At 49.8% G+C, this 23,127-nt stretch overlaps 2 protein-coding genes across 6 annotated transcripts in view; one reads left to right on the plus strand and one right to left on the minus strand.

Moving 5' to 3' along the window:
- Positions 1–2,802, plus strand: part of MAP1A (microtubule associated protein 1A) — a 62,677-nt gene extending 59,875 nt beyond the window's left edge. For both annotated transcript variants that reach the window (XM_014070398.2, XM_087704450.1), the window contains 2 exons: positions 441–670; positions 773–2,802. In XM_014070398.2, the coding sequence (XP_013925873.2) occupies positions 441–670; positions 773–928 (386 nt within the window). In that variant the 3' untranslated portion in view covers positions 929–2,802. The remainder of the gene's footprint in view (positions 1–440; positions 671–772) is intronic.
- Positions 2,803–5,568: 2,766 nt separating this feature from the next.
- Positions 5,569–23,127, minus strand: part of PPIP5K1 (diphosphoinositol pentakisphosphate kinase 1) — a 48,209-nt gene continuing 30,650 nt past the window's right edge. For 2 of the 4 annotated variants that reach the window (XM_087704451.1, XM_087704453.1), the window contains 13 exons: positions 22,855–23,037; positions 18,340–18,481; positions 17,741–17,964; positions 17,520–17,647; positions 17,206–17,320; positions 16,720–16,827; positions 16,525–16,641; positions 15,999–16,163; positions 15,758–15,842; positions 12,925–13,047; positions 10,819–10,881; positions 7,994–8,131; positions 5,569–6,441 (listed from right to left, as the gene is read on the minus strand). In XM_087704451.1, the coding sequence (XP_087560577.1) occupies positions 6,125–6,441; positions 7,994–8,131; positions 10,819–10,881; positions 12,925–13,047; positions 15,758–15,842; positions 15,999–16,163; positions 16,525–16,641; positions 16,720–16,827; positions 17,206–17,320; positions 17,520–17,647; positions 17,741–17,964; positions 18,340–18,481; positions 22,855–23,037 (1,908 nt within the window). In that variant the 3' untranslated portion in view covers positions 5,569–6,124. The other 2 variants (XM_087704452.1, XM_087704454.1) reach the window with 2 other exon arrangements.

The raw sequence follows: 23,127 nt of genomic DNA on the forward strand, positions 1-23,127 counted from the left end.
CGAAATGGCACTAAAAAGAATTTTAAAAGATACCAGTTCAGATCCTCAACCTTGTGTATGAATGTGGACAGATCAGCAGAAAAGCAGAATGCCGGTTTCTACCAAGCAAATTGTCCTTTGGTTATTGGGATGTGTCCCACAAGGATTGTCCTTGCTTCATAGGGATTAGAAGAATCCAGGAGGGGCCTTGCCACCAGGGCCCGGCAGCCTTTAGGGAACTGGCCGGGCTTTGGGACTATTTCTGGCCCAATCTCAAGTTCTAAAGGTTATCTAAAGTTCTGTTTTGTGAACCATCTAGCATACTTTTGCTATTGCAAAAGATCAAATTTAGTAAAATGTAAAAAAAAAGATGTTTCTTAGATTGTTTCTTGCAACCAAATAATAAGAAAAACTTTCCAATTGTTTCATCCTTTATCAAGTTTCCATTTTCTCTCCACAAGTTTCCAGCAGCCCCAAAAGCTCCTCCACATCACCTGGACCACCTGTCTACATGGACTTGGCTTACATCCCCAACCATTGCAGTGGGAAAAACGCAGACCAAGAGTTCTTCAGGAGAGTCCGAGCTTCTTACTATGTTGTCAGTGGGAATGACTCCAGTAGTGGGGAGCCAAGTCGTGCTGTCCTGGATGCCTTGTTGGAGGGAAAAGCCCAGTGGGGGGAGAATCTCCAGGTAGGTGCCTGGCTGGCCTCCCTTTTTTCAGGATTGGTGGTGGCCAGAATTTCAGTGCAGTCCACAACCTTTTCACACATGGTCCATATCTATTGTTTCCAGGTAACCCTAATCCCAACCCATGACACAGAAGTGACACGGGAATGGTACCAGCAGACACATGAGAAACAGCAGGAGCTGAAGATCATGGTCTTGGCCAGCAGCAGTACTGTGGTGATGCAGGATGAGTCTTTCCCTGCATGCAAGATAGAGTTCTGAGGTCTGAGCTTCCCCTCCTTTCCTTCCCCTCCCACGCAGCACTTGGAAGACCCATCTGCTCCCCACTGCTTGATTTGTTGCCTTTCCTGACCGTCAGCTGAACTCAGCAAGAGCAGCACTCCATCTGTGTGTGGTTCTTGCTTGCCAGAGCCCCTGAGACCTGTCCCACATGCCTGGAGACATGTGCAGAGTGGCCCCACCACTTCTTTGCTCTCCCTGGAATTGCTACCAAGGAGTTCAGCTCCCTTGATTTGGTTTGTCTGCCCTATCTGCCCTGTTCCTTCTCATCCCATGGCTGAACTCCCTCCTGCTGGATTCGTGGATCTGGCTCTTGGACAATCCTAGGAGGGAATGTTGGGGACCCCACTGGAAGAAGACAAAGGCCTGATGGAGAAGGCAAGGCTCTTGCCCTCTAGAGCAAGCCAAGCAAGGAGGTGGCCACAAGGCCCTACTTTCTGGGGAAGCTGAACCGAAGAGACGGTCTCAAGAGAACAGACATAAAGTGGCAAATGCTACTTTGGCAACTCAGGCCCTTCAGAGAGATGGCACAACCCATCTTCCCCTCTGTGGCACAATAATTTGAATGGGGGAGGTTCCTGTGATGATCTGTGCCCAGGCTGCCCTTTTGCCCTTGTCCAAGGGCCTGAGGCTGGGATGGCGTCTGCCACTCCACCCACAGCTCTCATCCTCTCAAAGGCCCAGCTGAAAGCAAAATCTTTCGCTTTCTGTGCCGAGGGCTTTCTGGATCAGCACATCCATGCAAAGCTGTCTGTGCCTGGGATGGGTGGGCGGTTGAGGCAGCAGCATTGGGAACTGTCCGGTGCAGTGCTGAGCAGGTTGCAAGAAAGCCTCCCTTTGTCCTCTGCAGGTATAGATCAGCTTGGAAGAACCAGATGATACCTGGCACTCTTCAAAGGAGAGGGCAGCCGAGGAGAAATAGAGCAGTGGTATTTTTTTCCAGTTATTGTTTAATTTATTAATTTTTAATGACATGTATTTTTTCATGTACAGGTATAGTTGTTTTGCATTTGTGTTTAAAATGTTTTGACTTTTATTGTAGGCTCTTAACTCCCAGGTCACAGGGTACTCACGTTTCTAAATGCTGCAAACTGACAGAGGATGAAGAATTATCCCTCCCCCCCATCACATTTGAATTCTTTGGTCTGCAGGAGCCCAGATCAGCCTTGGGACATCTGGTTCTGGATGAGGGGAAATGCATGCCAACCTTTGTGGTTCTCGTGGCTTGAATTGCTGCCCTTCTGACTGGTGTTTAGCTAGCAGACCAAGTGTATGTCTGTAGTTAGACAAGTGAATGTTCTGACCCACTGATGAATGTGTCTTAGAAGCTGAAGCTAAGGGGGGGGGGGAGAGACAAAGAACTGTTCCTTCCTCTTAGGCAGTAGAAGGTCTCTGACCCATCTGCTCCTCCTCTTCTTCCTCACACAGCCCTGCCAGAGAGTCACTCCAATATTTTGTAATTTTGAAGCAAGCTTCAGCAGTCTCTCCTTGCCCATTTTACGGCAAAATTTATAAAAATGATTGCTCATCCTTAGCCATGAGAACCAATTTGACCTTTGGCAGCCCAAGGAGAAAAATACTGCTTCTGCTGTTCCTGCATGTGGCAATTAGTACCCGAGTACTCCTGTTCCTCTGACTCACTTGGCCTCGGGGCAAAGAAAGAGAAGCCACACATCTGCTGAGTGTGGTGGAAGTCTCAACTAAACAGCACAGTTCTCCTCTGGCCCTTTGGCTCCCCGTTAGGTCTGTCCCCCTCCAACATCTCGCCTGCCTTCATTTCTGTGTGCAATACGCTGTAATGCTAATATCCGCAAAGGAATGGGTCTGCGCTGACCAATAAAGCAACATTAACCACATGATCTGTGTGAGGCTCTCCCTCCGGCGCGCTGGTGATCGCGAGGCCAAGAGAACCATTTTGGCTCAGGAAGGCCCAGTTCCTCTCGATTGAAGGCACCTGGCCACAAGAATGGCCACAGTGGCCCTGTGACCCCTGCCTCAATCCAGCCACAGCTGTGCACATTAAGAATTAGGAACATGAGTTCCCGAACGGGCTGTGCCCTAACAAACCACAGCACAGTGGAATAGCTTGATGTTGTACGTAAGATGCTCTGAGTCAATGGCTGGGTCCCCATGACGGGGTGCTGGAGGAGAAAGCAGCACAGAAGGAGTGGCTGTGCTATGGGTCTCTCTTCCTTGGCGCTGTGAGTCTGGCTGGGAAAGGGGAACTAGGGCTCACCAAGCCCCCTCCCCCCCAGCCTTCAGGTGGAGGGGGATTTCCAGCTTCCTCTTTGCTTCTTTGTTCTCTCCCCCTCCCTCTAGCTGCTGGCAATGTAATAGCTGTAACACTTTCTTTTAGCGATTGCATAGATCTCCCCCTCAGTCCCCAAATACCCTGGAGAACTCCTATTGGGCTGAAGAAAGGAGCAGAGAGAAATTGCCACTCTTTATGGGCAGAGATTCCCACAGGTTTTGGGGTCAAGGAGGATATCGGAGGGATCTGATTTGGGAGCAAGTTTGGGGGAAGTGAGAGAGGCCTTAAACAGGACAACTAAAACAACAGGCAGCGAGTGAAGGCTAGTCAGCCAGCATGAAGAAGGAAGGCACTTCAAGATGACAAGCATCTGCACTCGATTCCTGGACCTGGCCACATCTGGAAGGCTGAGCCCTTCCTCAGGCTTCATAGAGTTTGCACTCCCCACATCAGGCCCCCAGACCAGCATGGGGAATGACCCCTCAAACGTTGCCACACAATTTAGAGGTGCTGGGCTGCTTCCGTTTGAGTAGCACATAAGCCTGCAAAGTGAAGTAAATGAAGCTGAGATTATCCTGGCAACGTCCCAGGCATCCGGAACCGACATGGCCAGATAGGTGGCCCAGCCCTATTTTTGATCCAGAGTCTGGCAACTGGAACTGTCCTCTGATCCTGGAGGGCTTGGTGGGCCTTGGAAGCCATTTCCCTGTGAAGAGAGTTCTCCTCGCTTCACAGCACTGGCACTTCTCTGCGGTTGGTGCTGTTCCCCCTCCCTGGTCTTCCCAGGACCCGGGATCTGAGCTGTGAGCACGACTGTAGCTAGTTCAGCCATGCACCCACCTCTGCCTCTCGGCTGGCCTCAGGGAGTTCCGCCCTCCTCTGCGCTCTGGACTCAGGCACAGTATGGTAGCAATTGGGGTGAGGGTGGGCGGGTGGGAGAATCAGCCAGAAGTGCTGATGGGGAAAACTGAAATGGGCAGCAAAAGACACCCCCAGCGTGGTGCAGCAATCTTTGGGGCAGCTGTGGTATGCAACAGCTCTGAGTCATCACAGTGTTTAGAAGGATTTCTTTTGCCTTTATTGTACGTTATCTGCCCACTCTACATTCCACCTCCAGTTGCACAAACTCCCTGACAGGGCACACTTTTATTCCAGCTGCCTGTTTCCACCCTTTGTGTAACTCAATCAGAGATTTCAGCACACCACCTTTCCTAGGAAGCCCCCCACTCCACCCTGGGGGGTCTTGGCAGTTTAACTGTCATTTCAACATCCAGGAGTCTGTTTGTCCACAGAGCCTCTCGCTTGAACTCCCTCCAGCCAGTGCAACCAAACTGCCCTCCACCCTTCATTCTTCCCCCTCCTGCTGCCTTAGCTCCTTCAGCAAGAAAAGGACAGCTAGAAAGCTCTCCCCACATCTGCCAGACCAGGGGAAAGTGGGAGCAGCGTCTGCCCACAGGAAACTGTCTTGCCTTGCAGCTGTGGCAAGAATGCTGCCAGAGGGTTCTCCAGCTTGAGATAACACCCACAAGCATCTCTCCAATCTGCGGTCCCTCCTGCCCTGCGAAGGGCCCTGGGCTCCCTCCAGAGAGGTGCTGCCACACAGTTGCTGCAGCTCAAACATGGAATGTTATAACAATCCACTTTTAACTCGTTTCATCTGCCTCTTTCTTAGATGCAAATGATCTACTGAAAAAGCACTGCCAGAATGACCACACCAGGCTTTGGAGAAGCAGCCTGTCTGGAACCATTTCAAGCCATTGCCAAGAATGTGAGATGTGATTCTCCATTCAGATTGAAGCTGCTTTGCCTTCCTCCAGGCTGGAGGCCCTGTAATGAGTTGGCTGGCTCCTCCTGTACCCACCTGCCTCCCTGCTGCTTCCTTTTCCCAGAAGGACCAATTTGTTCTCCTCCTCTGCAGAGCATCTTTGGAGAATGTGGGAAAGCTGCTTGAAGGCCAACAGCCATAGGTCTCTGGACCCCTCCTTGTAAGCATCCTCAGAAGCACCCCTAAATTTCATTGGGGACTTCTTCTCCTGTTGTGGCACATCTGTAGGGGGTCAGATTCCGAAGCCCATCTTCTGTGGTTCTCATGAACAAATCCAGGCAAATATGATGTGGCATCAACCATGCCTCCCCCTCCTTTGACTGGAGATTTGTAGAAATCAGACAGCCTTTTGGCCAGTCCTTGGCCAAACCTTGCTCCTTAACATCCTCACCTCCCCTGGCTTTCCAGGCCTCCTCAAACTCCTTCACAACAAACTGCTCCTGCCCAGGGAGGCTCTACTCTTCGGCCCCTTTTCCACATCCCTCTCCGGCCTCCCCAGAGGCTAATGAGGCTCTACGTCTCAGTCCAGCAGAGAATAATGATGCAACCGGGGCCAAGAGTGCTTTACTACAGATTGTACCTACAGCACAAGGACTTCGTAAGGGTGTCATAATTCAGAAACACAGAAATCTTAACCAGCAACACTTTGGACATGACATCTCCACCCACCCCCCTGCCAACCATTGATGCATAGAATATATTACTATTTGCACTTGGTAACACCCCCACCCCCACTCAGCAACTGATTTGTACATTTCTAAGAAAACCTGGTTCACTTGGTGATTCCAGCAAGGCTGGAAAGAGGCTTCAGGGAGGCCAGTCCGCTTTCTACACCATCCAAAGGCCAAAGCCATGTTCATCGCTGCTTCCGTGGCTTCACCAGAACCCCAGGGGAAATCTGGAGTGCACAGTCCCCTGGGCTGTTCCTGAAGCTTCCTCAGCTCCACTGGGGCAACATGGCTCCATGTTGGAGTCTTCACCGCTCTGGGCCTTGGCTGGTCAAATGGCAGTCTCCCAGGTGCTGCCGAGGAGCAGAAGATGCCCTCTCTCCCTAGGCAAGGTCCCTGAGCCCCTCGCTCGGGGGCCTTTTAGGCAAGATCTCTCACACCTCTTTGCTGTTCAGCCTGTCTGGCTCCGGCTCTGGGCCCCACAGCTGCCCCTCTCCCTCCTTCGACTGTTCTTCCCCCTCGGCTGAGGCCTCCTCCAACCGATTTTGCTCTGGCCCCACCGCCTCCTCCTCGCTCACTGCCAAGAGCTCCCCCCAAGGGATGAAGCCCTGCAGGCCCCCTTCTTCCACGCTGAGAAGTTCCTCACTGGGGGGCCTATCGCCAGGCTGGTCCTCGTGGAAGCAGCTGGCCAAAGGCGGCAAGAATTCCATGAAGCTTTTGCTGGAGGCCACATCAAGCAGGATGCTCCCCTCTGCAAGGCAAACATAAGGGGGACTGTCATGGGCAGATCCTTGGCCAGGACCCAGTACAGCATGATCTCTACAGCACCCTCAGCCAGAAGGAATCAAACACCCCCAAGACCCTCCTGCATGGGTAGCCCCACTTCCTGCTGCTCTATTGGCTGCCAAGTGCTGACAGCTGCAAAAGAGCAGCTTGAGAACTGAAGGGGTGGCAATGTTGCCACCCCTTCAGTTCCCTGAGCCAGCCATCACCCCCTGGCGAGACTCAGGTGGGCTGCTCTTCTGGCTACCCCAAAGCCTTTCTTTCCCATTCTCCAGCATAGGGCAACAACCACCCATTCCCTTCCAGAAAAAAGACTCCAGTACAGAAGAAACAGGGCACAGCCAAGGCTCCCCCAATCATTTCAGATGGGCACAGCCAGCACCCTGAGTCACTTGCAGCTCAGGAGTCTGGGTAGGCAAAGAAGCCATTGTTCCTGGGGCCTCTGGAGCCTTTAGCCCATCATGGCAGCAGCTCTTTTGGAAGGTTTTCTGCTCTTATTGGAAATTCATGGCTGCTGTGGTGCCCCACACCATGGCATGGGCTTCCTTTGGGGAAAGTCTTCAGCTGTTCCAATAGGTGTCTTGAGTTGCACTCAGAGCAAGGCCAGCAGATTTAGCCAAGGTTACTTGCACAAACCCTTTCTTGGGTTATCAACCTTGGTGCCGAGCAGATGGGAAGGTGGGGTGGATACCAATAGAATCAGGACTGCTTCTTCGGATGGTTTGTGAGCCTAGCTTGGAGATCACACAGCGGGGTGCTCACAGTTCTTCTCAGATACTCGGCCTGCCCTTCCCTACCTGCTGCCCAGGGTTGGTGCTGCAGTTTAGCTGACCTCCAGCCAGGATTGTTCAGGCACTGAGACCAACAAGAGATTGTGGTTGGCTCAGAAATGAGGTTATGGACCTCTAACAGATTTGCCTGTTCCACTTAAAACTGGAAGGGAGGCTGCTGAGACAAGCCAGCTCTTCCCATTGGCTCTTTCGATCTGTAACTTTCAGCTCTTACCCCAATTGAATCCCGACTCCCCCTCTCCTGTGCTGAAACAGCACCCAGGACCTGCTGGACACTTAATCCTCATTCCCTGACATCTGACCTTCCTTTGAGCAGCTCCAGTAGTGCAGGGGAAGATTTTGGAATTCTAAAACTTGCCCAATAAAAGAAACCCCTAGGGGGGGTTGAACTCTGCAGACATCTTTGCCATTTGGGCTCCCCTGGCAGATTAAGGAGGGCCTTGGGGGGCTTAAACAACCATGACACTGTTCGTTTTGTCTTGGCATCCCCTTGGATGTCCTCCTGCTTTGGTATCCATTTGCCAGCAATACAAGAATTCTACCGCATGCCTGACCTTTTCACTTGTTCTGATCAATACCTACAAGCTGTCTCTGAATTAGACATGACGGCATGTCTATCAAAGGCGTGACACAAAGAGAAACCAAATAAATATGGCTTTGAGTTCAGAGCTGCAGCCCAGGATGCCCAGCCCAGAGGTCCCTCCCCTCTGCTCCCTCCCAAGGGGTTACCTGTGCCAGGCCTCGGCTGGGCGTTGGGGCAGCTCCCAGACAGAGTGGTCAAGAAATCGCTGACCTGGCGAAGAGAGAGGCAGTTGTGCAGTGTCTCCAATGGGTAGATGCTGGGCACCATGGAGCAGCCTTCAAACCCTGCAGACCAAACACAGCAGTGTCAGTGTTGGGGAGCCTTGCCCACCCAGCCTGCTTCCATTCCAATCACCCCAAACGTCAGCAGCAGCAGCTCTGACCCTTTCTGAGCCTCCCCCCCCAAATCAAAGCAGAAGAGCAGCAGATCTGACAGCTTCCCCTTCACACTGGGGGCTGAGGGGGGTGCATCTGCAGTACAAGCAGCGATGAAAGCCATCTCCCAGGCCCCATCATTGTGGGGGGCTGGTCGTGGGCTGCAACCTTAATGCTTTTGGGACAGAAACCCCTGGACAGTCCAGGAAATGCTGCAACAGCAACTGGGAAAAGCGCCTCTCTGCAGATGCCTCCCACGCTTGTCCAGAGTGGCTGTGCTGCATAACAGCCCAGATCTCATTCGCTGACTTGGTTTAAATTCATGCTGTTTTGTGCCATTTCTCCGTTTTATTCTAGAGAAAACCTGTTAAGGAGGTTAACACTGGAGGGCAGCACTATTTGGGGTGCATCAAGATGTGGGAGCAGCTATTGGGGACAGACAGAGACCATTGGGGCTGCCTCTCCTTTTCATTGTTTCATGAAAAATGATTGGCGGCTTTTTAAAGACGGCTCTGTGCTCTAAGAGTACTAAAACTGAGTTTTTATACAGGCATGACCTCACAGCCAGCAGGAGAGCTGCCCACCCCACCCATTGGGACAGTGAGGAAAGCAACGTCATGGTGGGGGTGGGGGGAAAATCTCTGCTTCCTTCCTTCTGATTTGGGTAGGAATGCCTGAAAAAAAGATAGCCAGATTCTCAGCTCAAATGCTCCTCAACTGGTACAGAGCAGAACAAATAAACCCAGAAAAAGCCGTGATGGACACACTTTGGTACTTATACAAATAGGAAACAGACCACAAGCATACCAATTTTTTTGGAGGGGGGATAAGAAAGTGAATGAGAGATATAAAGGGAGGATTATAGCTCAATGCCCATCTCCTAAAAAAACAAAAACATTTTCAGGGAAGGAGATTTCTACCTGTGTTATATCTTGCAAAATAGCAAAACCAGCCAAGTGTCATTGTTTTTTGTGGATCCCTGCACCAAGGCTGCTTAAGATTAAAATTTGCATTTTGGAAGGGGGAAGTTTCTTAACAAAATGGCTTCCCTCTCAAATAGTAGACAGGAGGTGACTGGCTCGGATGTGGGCAGGGTCCCTTGGTGGCCTTTCAGGTGCCTATGAACAGCAGCTCCATAACGGGCACAACAAAGCCATCGGCCCACATGAAAAAGAAATCTCCACAGGGCTCTTGCATGCGGCTGTTGAAGCCTCACAAAAGGTTCCCCCCTCCTTCTGGGCAAAATTTGAGTGTACCCATGTGGCACAGCCAACAGCTGAGAAAGGAAACCTGCTGTTCTTACAGCCAAAGAACAATTTTGGTGGTGAGCAGCATTTTTTTCTTTTTTGACATAGAGAAAAATCTGCCCAGAGCTATCAGAAGCTCCACTTTACAACATAAAATGCGGGTTTCTGGACTGGGTTGTTCATGACCATTGTGGTGAGAATCTCATTCCTTTTGCTACAGTCTTTCACCCTCAGCATTTGCAGAAGGTTAAGGTTGCCAGGCACTTAATCTCAGATACCTTCCAGAGAGTTGGTCATGCAAGGATTGAGATCTGGATGAGCTTTGAAACAAGGCGGAGGCGCTTCCAAGCACGGAGCCTCTGCCAGGCTTAGCGGGTGCTCTCACAAGGGAGGCCACCTTCCTTGCCCTTCTGAGAGATTGTCCAAACCTTTACACCCAAAAATTCAATTGTTACGTCCTTCAGGAATGTCAGAGAGACTTTGAAGTACCCAGATGACATCTCCAAGACACAGTGGCACACTTTTGTCGTCTCCACATTTTGTGGAGACAACGTGGAGAACAAAAACTTGCAAACATGAGAAAGATTCCTCTACGTGTTTCAGAGTAAGCCACCTGCCACCTTTCAACCCCTTATTTATAGCTTGGAAGCCCACTCTGATCATGACTGCTAAAAGGGAACCCCAATTTCAGAACAATGAGAACTATAGTAGAAGCCCTACTATAGTTGGGAACTCGGGGGGAGTTTCCCAAAGACAGCAAAGTCCTGTTAAAACAGGAATGGAGTCTTCGCCTGGTCAAGAGCTCATTTAAAGGGGGAAGCTTTAAAAGGAGCTCTTGGACCAGGTGAAGACCCCATTCCTGCTCTGGGGAATGACCTTCTCCCACATCCTTTCCCCATCTGTGTTCTAGAAAAGTGCTTCTGTGCTAAGGCAAATGGCTGAAAGGTGAACAGGGTGGGTGGGTGTACACTTTGTTGGACTTTCGCAAGGCAGCAGATGTTTCCCCTCCTCAAAAGTCTCCTTCCTGGTGACTTTGTCCGTGGGTCAGTAGATATAATTTCTTAAAGAGGTGCAGAAGTCATTCAATTTCATTGTACACATGTTGTGCATTGACAATAAAGGTTTGGTTTGATTTGAAGTGACCCTGGCCCTTAAGCCCACCCTCATTGTGGTGACTAAGTGACCCTTCTCTCCTCCTTCTGAAAAGAGCAGTGCGGTTATTGTGAGGAAATACAAGACAACATTACACAAGACAACCAGTCACAAACATACAGCAAGAGATGAGGACACAGCAAGTGCAGGACAGGGACAGCCGAGAAGGGAGAGTCTCAAATTAAGAAGCAAACGTACCATTAGTTGGATGCTTTGCAAATGACACAGAAAATCTCTTTATGGCTGGCATAGACAAGAGCTCTGGGGAAACAAGAAAAAACATCCCTTCAGTGCGGAGGGGCAGCTGGCCCCTGCCAAAGCTGCTGCTGGTGGGGAAACAAGGGAGGGACACAAAAGCGAAAAAGCTGGGCTAAGCTCACTGGATCCCCAAATTGTACTGAAAGGCAGGACAGTCTCTTCAGGACAGTATCGAGATCCGAGCCCAACCTGAAGAAAAGAAGACAGGACAGAGCGAGCTCTGTTGGCATCTCTTCCTAGCCTCTTCAGGCACAAGGAAACAGGGTTAGCGGCCAGCCCTTCCCCACCAGCCAAGCTCAACCAGGGCTCTGCAATCCAAGACAGGCTGGAGCGGGCCTTTGCAGACCAGTTACTGGCTGCATCCACTCCTCCTTAAAGCTCCTGAGCAGTTTTAAGGCTTATTTATAGGAGGTGGGATTAGTTTATGGTCTTATTGTGGTCAATTTATGGTTTGGTGTGTTATATGAACCCAGAAAGCGGATTAACTCAGTAGCCACTTAATACCAGCTATGCCAGGACTGCCTTGGTGTCCAATTGCTTCCTTCAGTCCTGTTCAAGGCAGCAATTCCACAACAAAATCTGGAGGACTCTTGCATCACCCCTGGCAACCTAAGAGCCACTTTTGGCATCAGAAGCCAGATTCCCCTGATGGCCCATCATCCACAACGTCTCCCAGACCTTCAGACTGACCACACAGTAGAGCTCTTGAAGTCTCCTCCAAAATTGTACTCTTTAGACTAACAACATCCAACCCAAATGCAGACCGACTGGCACTTTGCTTGAAGAGGTTCAAGGCAGAAAGGAGCTGCAGAATCAGGGGAGGGCAGGGGTACAACTTTGGGTTTTTTTAGGCAGGAGACCACCTCCAGCTTTTTAATCAGGGAGGGGGCACTTCTTCTGGGCTGACCTCAGGGGACCTGGGCTCCTCTGTGACACACACACCCAGCCCTCCTCCCTGCTGGTTCCCAGAAGCCTTCAGGGACTGAAGTGGAGACGCCCCCGAGGCCATTTATACTGGAAGCACCAGGTTTCATTTATTACTTTATTCTTTTTATAAATATCTCAAGACAGCAAATGTACTTAATGCTCTCCACTCCTACCCTTTTCCCCTCAACAACAAACCTGTGGGATGAGTTGGGCTGAGGTGGAGTGACTGGCCCAAAGTCATCCAGATGGCCTTCACACCTAAGGCAGGACTCAAACTCACCATCTCCTGGTTTCTAGGCCACCATCTGACCCACTAGGCCAAACTGGCTAAACTTTCTGACTGACCAAACTTTCTTGGACTATAGGACTTTTTATTAGTACTGGCAATTTATTTATATTAAGCCTGGTACTGAAATACAGCGTATGCCATAGAGAATCAGGTTCAAATGAAGTGGCCTTCAGACGGAATAATAATTAAATATCTCTGAAGAATGTAATTCCTTGTCCTCCAATCATCCTCACCCCCCTTCTTTGAACTTGTTCTAGTTGCTGGATCCTTCTTCATAACTAACTAGGTTTTCATAACTAGGTGCTTCAAAAAGTTTTTACAGATGCAAGTTATCCTTGCAAATACGCATTGAGAAATTTCCCAAAGGCCTTGTATGGCCATGAGCCTCTTTGGGGGCCCTCTCAGCCGCCAATAGCAATAGCAATAGCAGTTAGACTTATATACCGCTTCATAGGGCTTTCAGCCCTCTCTAAGCGGTTTACAGAGTCAGCATATCGCCCCCACAGTCTGGGTCCTCATTTCACCCACCTCGGAAGGATGGAAGGCTGAGTCAACCTTGAGCCGGTGAGAATAGAACCACTGAACTGCAGATAACAGTCAGCTGAAGTGGCCTGCAGTACTGCACCCTAACCACTGCCCCCCAGTGACCTTCCACCTTGCCTCATTAGCTTCCAGCTGCCAGGCACAAGCAGCAGCCTCGGGGCAGAAGAGAGAGGCCAGTCCTTCCCCACATCTCCCTTGTGACTAGAAAGGGGCTCCAGCAACTCCCCCTAGCCTCCACGCCCAGGCAGACCCTGGTTCCCTGGCCCCAAATCAGAAGGCGCACCTACCATCTTTGTACAGAAAGCTGGAGACAAACTTTTTCCCATGGCTGCGTGCATAGTCCTGAAGATTTGGGGCACTGGAGGAGCCCCCCAGGACAGTGGTGCTGAAGAGCCTTGAGCACGGGGACCCTGGAAAGCAGAGCGGGAGCTGATCTCTTCACATCTCTTCCATTGCAAGAGATCCCATTGCGCCAGTGAGCAGAGTTCCCTCCCGCTGGGCCAGAGGTAGTATTCAGCCAGTTCTGACAGGTTCTGGAGAACCGGTAGCGGAAATTTTGAGTAGTTCAAAGAACCGGTAAATAGGTTGTCCACCCTTCCCCCCCCCCCCCACTGCCTCCCCAACCTCCCAGCCGATCTTCTTTTGTTGCCCTGAACAGGAGAACGGAGCTGGAAAGGGATGGGGATTTTGCAGTATCCTTATCCTGCCACGCTCACAAAGCCACACCCACAAAACCACGCCCAAAGCCACACCCACAGAACCTGTAGTAAACAATTTTGAATCCAGCACTGCCCTGGGCCCTGTCGGGATGGCTCAAGAGACCCAGGAGACAGTGGGCGTGGGCATCTTGCCAGCTCTAGAACAGGAGATGGCTCCAAGCTTTGGGTCAGTTGAAAGCCAATGGATGGCAGCTGACTTTGCCTTGTGCACTAAGGGCATCGGCAGGAAAGAGTCCTAGGCCGTGACTGGTCCTGGGTGGCAATAATGGAAATGGAGGGGATTTTTTCACTTTGGAACACTTGACCAGAAAAAATAGAGGGACTCCAGAAACTGTGCAGGAGCCCAGGGAAAATCCTCCATCAAAGCTCCGAATCAGCTCACAGGAATCTCAGGACTTAATGCCTTTTAAAAGCAGCTGATCAGCTTTGCCAAAAGATGTCCTCCATGCAGGATGCTTCCTTCCTGGACCACTGTTCTCCTCTGGCCAGAGAGCTCCCAATGAGGAAAGCAAGCATGGCTTCTTTCATGGGCCCTTTGGGGTGATCTGCCCACCACCGCCATCACAGGGGGCTTTGGCTGGCCACTGGCTTAGGAGTCTCTGGGTGCCTGCAAATTGGTCTTGGGCCATCTTTGCAGTTTTTGGGTTTGGCACTCAATCTTGAGGCCTGGCCCCCCGGCCGGCAGGGAGGGGGAATCTCAGAAAGGAGAGACAAGGAAAGTCCCTTTCTTCTCTCTCCTTTCTGAGATGCCCCCCCTAGCCCCAGCCAGGCCCCAAGAATGAGTGCCAAACCAGCTTGTTCTGGTTTTGGGATTCTTCCCCCGCTTTGGGGGGCAAGATGCGAAAACTCCCACACAGAGGGGGTCTGGATGGGGGCTAGATTGCCTGCTAGAGATTAGTATTGATTGCTGGTGACTGGTGTGTGTTTCAGCTGGGCTGTTTTCATCATCTGCCTGGGGCTGCTGCATTGTTCAAGGTGGGTAGGCACCTAAATTCTGTAACCAAAGAAGGACAGCGGCCTGGCACCAGCCGGACACATCCCAACCCAAATCTCTTCTTTCTGCAAAGCTGGACTTTCTTGGGAAACCTGAGCCATCTCTTGGCACAAAACCCCAGGCTGGCCTTTTCCAGCAGGAAAGTAAACAAGATGGGAGGACTGCCCAAAGGGCAGCATGTGCCAGGAAAAGTCCTTGGCTGCCAATGGTCTCTGGCTTTCTTTTCCCCACTGAGTGGGAACTTCTGCCCTCCTCCCTCACCTGCATCCAAGAACATTCTCTGTCGCCAGGAAGCCTTTTCCAAAATCTCCACATCTAAAAATTTGATGGCATTTTCTGGAATCTTGAATTTCTATCTTGAAATCTCCTTGCAACCAATTGGCAGCCTTGTTGAGCGGGTTATTGGCCCTGGCTCTATCTGAGAGAACTAATCAAAAGCTCAGCTATCCCCATCCCCACAGATCCCCCCCCCAGCCTCCTTGCAACCATCCTACGCTCCCTTAAGGAGGAGGGGGAGGATCATCTCCTTGGCCCTGAAGGAAGCCATCTCTCAGGCAGGATGGAAGGCAGAAAAGCAGTTATCAGCGTCACCTCCCAACGGGCTGGCTTGTGGCTGCTCAAAAATTCTCCTTGCGGTGATGGTTTCCTTCCATTGAATCTCTGGCATGCTAAAGCCCAGCAATATCCCTTCAATCCCCAACCCCTTCCAACAGTTCAGTTCTGGGCTCAGGCATGAGGAGAGCAGAGGTGGCTGTGGGCTTCATCGCTCCCCAAAAGATGGCCGCTTCCCCGAATGTGGAAGCGGCCCCTGCAGCCTTGGTGGCAGGTACTTGGGAAGACTAATCCTAAATAGCCCAGCAGCGCAAGCAGGCCAATGATGCCCAGCAGGGGTCAGAACCCTCAGCAGCCTTCCAAGGCAACCCAGCTAACGTGGCTCCTTCCCAGACAATCCGCAAATGCCAGATTGGGGGTTGAGTGTCACTGAGCACTTCAAGGGCCAAGGAGGCAGATCCCCTTCAAAGGAAAAGAAAGATCCTGCTCTCCCGTCAAGAAGTGATGCTGCTTCATCTTCAACTGAGAACAGGCCTCTTCCTGAATTGGGACTATCACTAACTCCTCCTAACTCAGCCAATCTAACTCCAATCTTCACAGAAGGGAAGCTTCCTTTGTCTGAGGATGGACAAAACCACACAAAGCAAGCAGAGCAGACTTCCCCACAGTTCTCCCTCTTCCGCAGGAGCACCCCACCTGCTCAGCTGGATCAGAGCCCCGTTGGAGGCTAACAGATGCTGAGCGGCTGCTTCTGCCTCTTGCATCTCGGCTCCCCCAGCTGCTCCAAGCTCCCCTCCCTACCTGTATGTCAGGCCAGTCTAAAAGGGAGCAAAAGGGGGGTTTCATGCCTCATACCCAAGCCACTTTGTTTCCCTTCTGATGAATGCCTGGCGTAGGAAAAGAGCCGGTACCCGCTGGATTTGGATGACTCGGACAGCACCTGCAGAAAGGAAATGTTTGTAAAGCCAAGAGAGCCAAAAGAGAGCAGCCCCCACTCTTCCAAGGAAAAGAGCACACACACACACCCAGAGCCGCCCCTGCCTAGGCTGCAGCTGAGATGCATTGCTCCCCCTCCTCTTCCAGCTCCCCCACTCACCTCCATGGAGCCAGCCTTGCGGTTCCGGATCAAGGGTGACCGGCGCTGGATGCAGACCGGCTCCGAAGGCTGCGGGGACCGGGCCTCCACCCTGTCTGTCTCATCATTGCCCTTGGACTCCTCCAGGTCCTCTAGACTTCCCTGCTCTGGCTTTCTGACCTCCTTCTGTAAGAAAGCTGACGTTGTGATGCTCCAAGCAGTGGGAACCTCTCTTTGGGCACGGAAGCTGCCTTGCTAACAGTGGGGAAGGAGAAGCAAGCTGGCTGGCTTTGGGCTGCCGAGACAGGAGAGCTCTCCTTCCTTGCTTTTGCAGCTTGGTTGCTTAATGCATTTGTGCCAAAGTTTTCTCTTTAAGAGGAAAAGAGAGATAGAAGTATTGTTAGAGTAACAAGAAAAGGTTGCAGCTGTTTCTCTGTTACTCTTGCTGCTGCAGGAACAGCCTGACACCCTGTGTATGACATGAAACACCCTGCTTTGGCATCCAGCTGCCCTCCAAAGAGAGGAGGTTCCCTGGATACAAGCTCACCTCTGCAGAGGCTGGGCGGAAGCCGCATCCCGCTGGAGCACTGCCTTCCTCCTCGCAGCCTTTCACTCCGGGACTGAAGTGCAGCTCCACATGGAACCTCTCCTTGGATGATGGGTCCTGCAGAGGCCAGCCACACAGTGGATGAGATGGGCCCAAGTGCTCAGCTGGCTCAGCTCTGGCTGGCCCCGCCCTCACCTTGTTGTTGTCCTCATACAACATGATGACAATCTGGGTCATGTAGTTCAGCTCTGAAATGGCTCCCAAGTAGTCCATGGCTCTCTTCCACTGGGTGTCCTTTGAGGCCTAGCATGGAAAGGAGTGGCAGAGGGAGGCCGGACTGAAGTCCTGGCAAAGCCAGGCAGGGAGCCCTGAGTAAGGGGGCCTCAGGGAGTTGCTGCTGCATTCCCTCCCCTCCTGGCTAGCCTCAGGCAAAGGTAGCTCCCCTTCCTTCTGCAGCCCCACAAGACTCCAAAGCCCATAATGCTGTCAGCTGCCCCTCAGGAGGCCAGGACCAAAAGGAGGCTGATTAAAGAACAGCCATCTCTGGCACAAGTGAAACAGGAGGACTCTGCACTCAGAAGCCTCCGTCAGCTGGGCTCATGCTGAGAAATGGAGGCAAAGCTCTGGGCAACACTCTGAACATGGCACCCTGAAGTGTCCTGGTGGTTGCTCCCAGCTTACATCTAGCAGGCCTCCATAGCGGAAGATGCTAAGTAGGGAATGGACGTGGCTCTCACTGGTGAAGTACAAACGTGTCCGGACATGACGCCCTGGAGACAGGACTCCCCTGGAATACCTGCAAGCAGACCAGCCAGGCAGCAAGAGTCACCCTGCTGGGCAGGCAGGGCTGGGTCACAAAGGCCCCCAAGGCCTCCTATGCAAGCCCAGGAGCCGGGGAAGGACCACAGGGCATCATCAGCTGGCTTCCTGTAGTCAGACAACCCAGCCCAAGCCCACCCTGTCAGGGGCAAATTGGGCATCTGCTTATATCTTACAAGGGGTGCAGCTTGTTGACAGACTCATCCTCGTGGGTTCGCTGCAGGTCCAGCTGAATCTTCTTGATGAGAGGCAGGCAAAAGCCCACCGCAATCTCCAGCTTCTCCTGTTGGCTGATGCCGTACTCCTGCAAAAGGTCAGGGTGTTTGCAGGGCAGCCTCAACACAACACAGCCTGACCGGAGTGGCTTGGCAGCAGAGGAGCGAGGCTTGCCCCATACCTGGGGGATGACAATATCCGCCAGCGCCTTAGAGAGCCGGAGCAGCTCATGGGTGCCTTCCAGCTGCAGGCCAGCATTGTGCTGTATGTCGTACTTGACACAGTCGTAGATGTCGGGGATCTTGCTGATATCGTAACGCCGGTTCTTCAGTCGGAAGTCTTGCTCCAGCTTCCTCCAGCGTTGCAGCATCAGCTCCAGGGTCTCACTGTGGTACAGCTGCAAGTCTGCCAAGCCAGAACAAACCATCAGTGCCACATGAAGGGACAGATCAGCTGAACTCTGGATGGCAGACCAGCTGTTTCTTACAACTCCAGGATGTCTGCAAGCACCAAAAATTCTGCTGCTCAAAGACCACCTTTGGCTTTGAGAATCCAGAAAAGCTGGGGGAGCAGAAGAGCAAACTCCCTTTGGATGGAGGAGCCTCCTAAGCCCTGGGCCTCTTTCACACACTCCAGGACTTTGCCCCTTGGTCCCAAAACTCTTCAAGAGTTTTTTTAGAAAAGCAACAAAGATCCACCATCTCAGAAGCAGCCCACTATGGCACGAGCCATGTCCATGCAACTCCCACTTTTCTCTGCTACAAAGGGAATGACTCATACCAGCAGACTTGGGGTCCTCCAGACGTTTCTGGATCTGGGAAGTGAGGTTCTCAATCAGCTTAAAGACTTGTTCACAGGTCTCCACTGGATTCCCAATGATCCTCATGGACTTGATGAGCGAAGTACTGCCTGTTGGCGCCAGCTGGGGAGAAATCAGAGCAAAAGGTCAACGGTGCCCATGAGGGACCAACCAGGCTGCTGACCAGATTTGGACCAACTGCCTCCACCATGCTCAGCTGGGATTTCTGGAGTTGAAAGCAGAAGCCATTGGGAAATGTATATCTCAGACCTGGAAGCCATATTTATTCTGTCTTGAGGAATGCTTGCCTATTGAGTTCCTTTGCTCCAGCAAGAATCCTGTCTGCGCATGAAGCCAAAATCCCTGATTGGAGATGCCAAGTGTTAGCAAGATTTGAAAATAATGGCTATAATCCAATTGGCTTGAATTACAGTAATAAGAATATATAACATAATATCATAGGGTTGGAAGGGACCTGGGAGGTCCACTAGTCTAACCCCTTGCTCAAGCAGACAACCTGCCCAGTCTATTCTTGAAAACATCCAGCCATGGAAAACCCACAACTCCAGCAGGCAAGCTGTGTTATTGATTCAATCAATAATCATTAATTAAATGTGCAACTATTGCCATTCACAAAGGTTACTCCTATGTCAACTTTACAAACTGCATGTATTTGCACACTTCTACTTTCTTCAAAGGGTTTATATACCCTTATTACATTATTCTAACTGGATGCCAGTGAAGAGATGCCCAACCTATTTATGATAAAGGTTCATTTCTGATAGATTTTAAGATAAGCAAGGAATCATATGTAGTCCTAACAGTCCCTGTGATACTCGCTCTCTCCAGCGCCATTGACACTTTTATAGAGCTCTTCTCATTCCTGAATGCCTTTCCCTGAATTGTTGCTATTCACTTGTGATAACTCCACTATCACAATCAGAATTATTTCCTTTTTTATTCTTTCACACCCATTAAAGAGGCAATGTCAGGAGACATTCAAATGTTGCAGAGAAATGGTTACTTCTCAACAGGCTTAGGGACACCACATTCCACCTTGAGCCTTTGGATCAAAGGGGAATCTCCCATTGAAGTCCATCAGGCAGGAAAGGGACACCATGTAATTCCAAACACATTCTGCCTCAGCATTACCTCGTATCCAGTGTTGCAAGAAAATCCAAATGGTTGCACTCTATAACTCTCTCTCCCAGCAAAGATAAGAAATCAGAGCAATCAAGTCTACTTCTATACCAGGGTGTCAAACTCAAGGCCTGGGAGCCGGATCTGGTCCACGGGTACTTAGATCTGGCTGACCTGGAAACAGCAAAGGGCCAGCCCGCAGTGCCTCTGCCAGCGAAAACAGAACTTCGGAGGGCTGCATGCGACCCCCCCCCCAAGCTCTGTTTTCACTGGCAGAGGGTTGCAAGAGGTCAGGAGCCCATTTTCACTGGCAGAGCGCTTGGGCTGCCACAGATGCCCTCAAACACAAGTGACGTTGAGCTGGCCATGCCCACCCTGGCCACACACACCCCAGACCACCACCACCTGAGGTCAAACACAAGCCTGATGTGGCCCTCAATGAAATCGAGTTTGACACCCCTATTCTAAAGGATATCCCAAAGAAAATAAACAAAAATGCATCTAAAGAATATGGTTTTTTCCATGTGGCTGAACAGGCATCCTGCCTAGGGAAAAGGTTTTTGGAGTTGGGTGACTGCAGCCCAGCCCTCAGACTCCAGGCCCTCTCAGTGCCTGATTCCCCTGGTTAAGTTGGGCCTCCTGAAGCTTTATAGCTGTGATCAGTCAGAGCTTAGGAAAAAGGCTGCGGCCTTCACCACCACCCTAAGCTCCTAATCTTCATCTTGAGAGCGGATGAACCGAATCAGGCCAAGGCCTCTTGCCTGCCAGAGCCCTTTCTTGGTGGCCAGAAAAGACCTTTGCAATTGGTGATTGATAGTAGATATACTTAGCCGGTCTTACCTTCCTGCAGACCGCTCCTTAACAAAATAAACTCTTTTTCCTTGGAAACAGAGGGGAGCAAAAGCGCTGCTTATCTGTTTATTTATTATGGCACCCAGATCAAAGAAGCGTCTTGCTACAAATGTGCCTAAAGAATTTAAAGAATTCATATTGGAACCACAGCCTTTGTCTCCTATGCCCTCTACTGGAGAATTTTTAACACAGGAATATTTCTTTAAAATATTTAATGATTTTAAAAAAGAAATTAAGGAATATGTATTGGAACTATATGATGATTTAAGGTCTAAAATTAACCAAATGAAGGCGAATACGTTCGCAGCCGTGTCTGCCCTGTCAGATTATTCTGCTGAAATAGAGAATAAATTGGAAAGCTTGGAGAAGGCTAATTTTAATTTGACTACTAATATTCAAATATTACAACAAAAAATTAGAGACACTGAAGAACAGCTCATGATGATAAATTTTAATAGGAAGGCATTTGCAATAAGAGTTAGAGGATTCCGTGAAAAGGAGCAAGAGAATCTGAAACAGACCTTTGCTGAAGCCTTCAGCCAGGCGGTGGGAAGCCCGGGACTTAACTTTGATTGGCAGATTCGGAAAATCTATCGCCAGAACTCATTGGTAGCGGAACAGCGACAGCTCCCGAGGGACATAATTATATATTTCTCCACAAAAGAATCCAGAAATGCGATTGTGCAAAAGTTTCATAATAACAGTCTCCGAGTTGATGACCAGGACCTGATTGTCTTCAAAGATATTCCTTTCCAGATGTTGAGAGCAAGAAGGGACTACGCCTTTTTAACTAAAGAGCTTAGGAGTCAACAGATTCGATACAGATGGGAGGCCCCTGCCGGCATTACGGTCACATTTGAGAATCAAAGATTTCGTCTTAACTCTGTTTCGGAGGCCCGAGATTTCTATCGTAGGACTTTGAAGGCGGGACTTCCTGACTCACTTGGAAGAGAGGAGAGACAAGCGGAAGGAGAAGGCAAACGGCAGGCCGCGTGGCTGCAAGATGGAGGGGGTAGCCTTTCCTCCCTCGGAGAAGCAGAAAAACGGAGATCGAGAATTTAGACATTTTAAAATATTTGCCAAAGTTGTGGACCGAATGGGGGTTTGCGACCTCTCTCCGGTAGAAAAAGCGGATTAATTCTTATTAGAAGGGAAAGTTGGGTGAAATTACTTTGAGCTAGATCTTAAACTAATGTCAGCATAAATTTGATAGTGGTAAACATCAGACAAGCAAGGGATGAGGGTAAAATATATGCGGAATGATTTACGTTGTTTAAAGCTTATTAGAAGAGGAAAGCCGGTTGGGATTATCTTAAGATAGATGTAAAATGAATGCGGAATGAATTATGTTGTTTAAATTTTGTTAGAAGGGACTACTTTAAAACAGAAGGTTAACTGACTTTTGTTGAAAGTATTATTTGAATATGTGGAATGATCCATGCTATTTAATTCTTATTAGAAGGGAAAGTTGGTTGAAATTACTTTGAGCTAGATCTTAAACAAATGTCTGCATAAATTTGATAGTGATAAATACCAGACAAGCAAGGGATGAGGGTAAAATGCATGTGGAATGATTTACGTTATTTAAATCCTATTAGAAGAGAAAATCGGTTGGGATTATCTTAAGATAGAAACTGATTTTTGTGTAAAGTAATACTTGATTTACGCTGCTTAAACTTTACTAAGAAGGGGAAGCTTGGTTAGATTATTTTGAATTATTGTTTGAAAAGGAGGTTAAGAAAGATTATTTACGCTGTTTAAATTTTATTAGAAGGGAAAGTTTGATTATTCTTCTGTAAAGTAATATTTGAATATGTGGCATGAACCACGTTGCTTAAATTTTATCGGAAGGGATCAATTTTGGTTAGACTGTATATTGATGCCTACACAAATTTGTATAAATGTTTACCTGAATATAAGGTTTAGGAAGAGGAACGGGAGAGTCTACAGAAGGTTGGGGTAAATAACAAAGAAGTAAGAACGAGAATAAAATATAGATAGAATGACTTATACTATTTAAGCATAGATAAAGATGGGTGGCTGAGATCAACACAAAGAGTGGTTTCTTTTTTCTTTTTTTTTTCTTTTCTCTTTTCTTTTCTTTTTTTGTTTTCTTGTTTTTTTCTTTCTTTTGACATATTACCTTTATTTTTAATCCATATGTATACAAGATATTTTAGACAGAAGGTAGTGCCAGGTGTGGGCCCTGGGAAGTCGGGAGGATTAGGGATGGGGATTTGTGGGGGGGGGGGTGGGGGGGCGTTAAAATAGTCTCAATAAGAACAAGAATGTATTTATATACGGTGGTTTTTTTTTCTTTTTTCTTTTCTCTCTTTTTTCTTTATATATATATATAAAGCAGCAAAAGGCCATAGCAGCCCGATGGAACAAACTTTGGCTGCCTTTCTGGCTGCTACTAAAGTTTGGGACCTTTCAGCCATTTTTCTAGAATAGGGGTGCCTACGAAAGCCTTTCTCAAGGCCAAAGAAATGCACCTCCATCACCTTCTCATAGTCCTCTGTGCAAAATGAGACGTCTTTCTGCATAATCTCCCGCAGACGAGCCTTCACCCGGTGCTGGCAGCTGCTGAGGGAGTCACTGTCGCTATCCAGCAGACCGTTCATGTTGGCGCTCTTCACCATTTGCACTAGGATGGGCGTCAGCTCCCCCTCCAGAGCAAGGAGGCCCTGTGGGAAGACACAGCTTAAGACTCTCCTCCCCCCTCTCCACACTGCAAAGGAAGCCCCTGCAGGGCCCCTGCTCTAGCCAGGCAGAGG

This window comes from Thamnophis sirtalis, unplaced genomic scaffold, assembly GCF_051295495.1.
Source record: "Thamnophis sirtalis isolate CommonGarterSnake01/CBP01778 unplaced genomic scaffold, rThaSir2_p1.2 scaffold_2, whole genome shotgun sequence".
Classification (NCBI taxonomy): domain Eukaryota; kingdom Metazoa; phylum Chordata; class Lepidosauria; order Squamata; family Natricidae; genus Thamnophis; species Thamnophis sirtalis.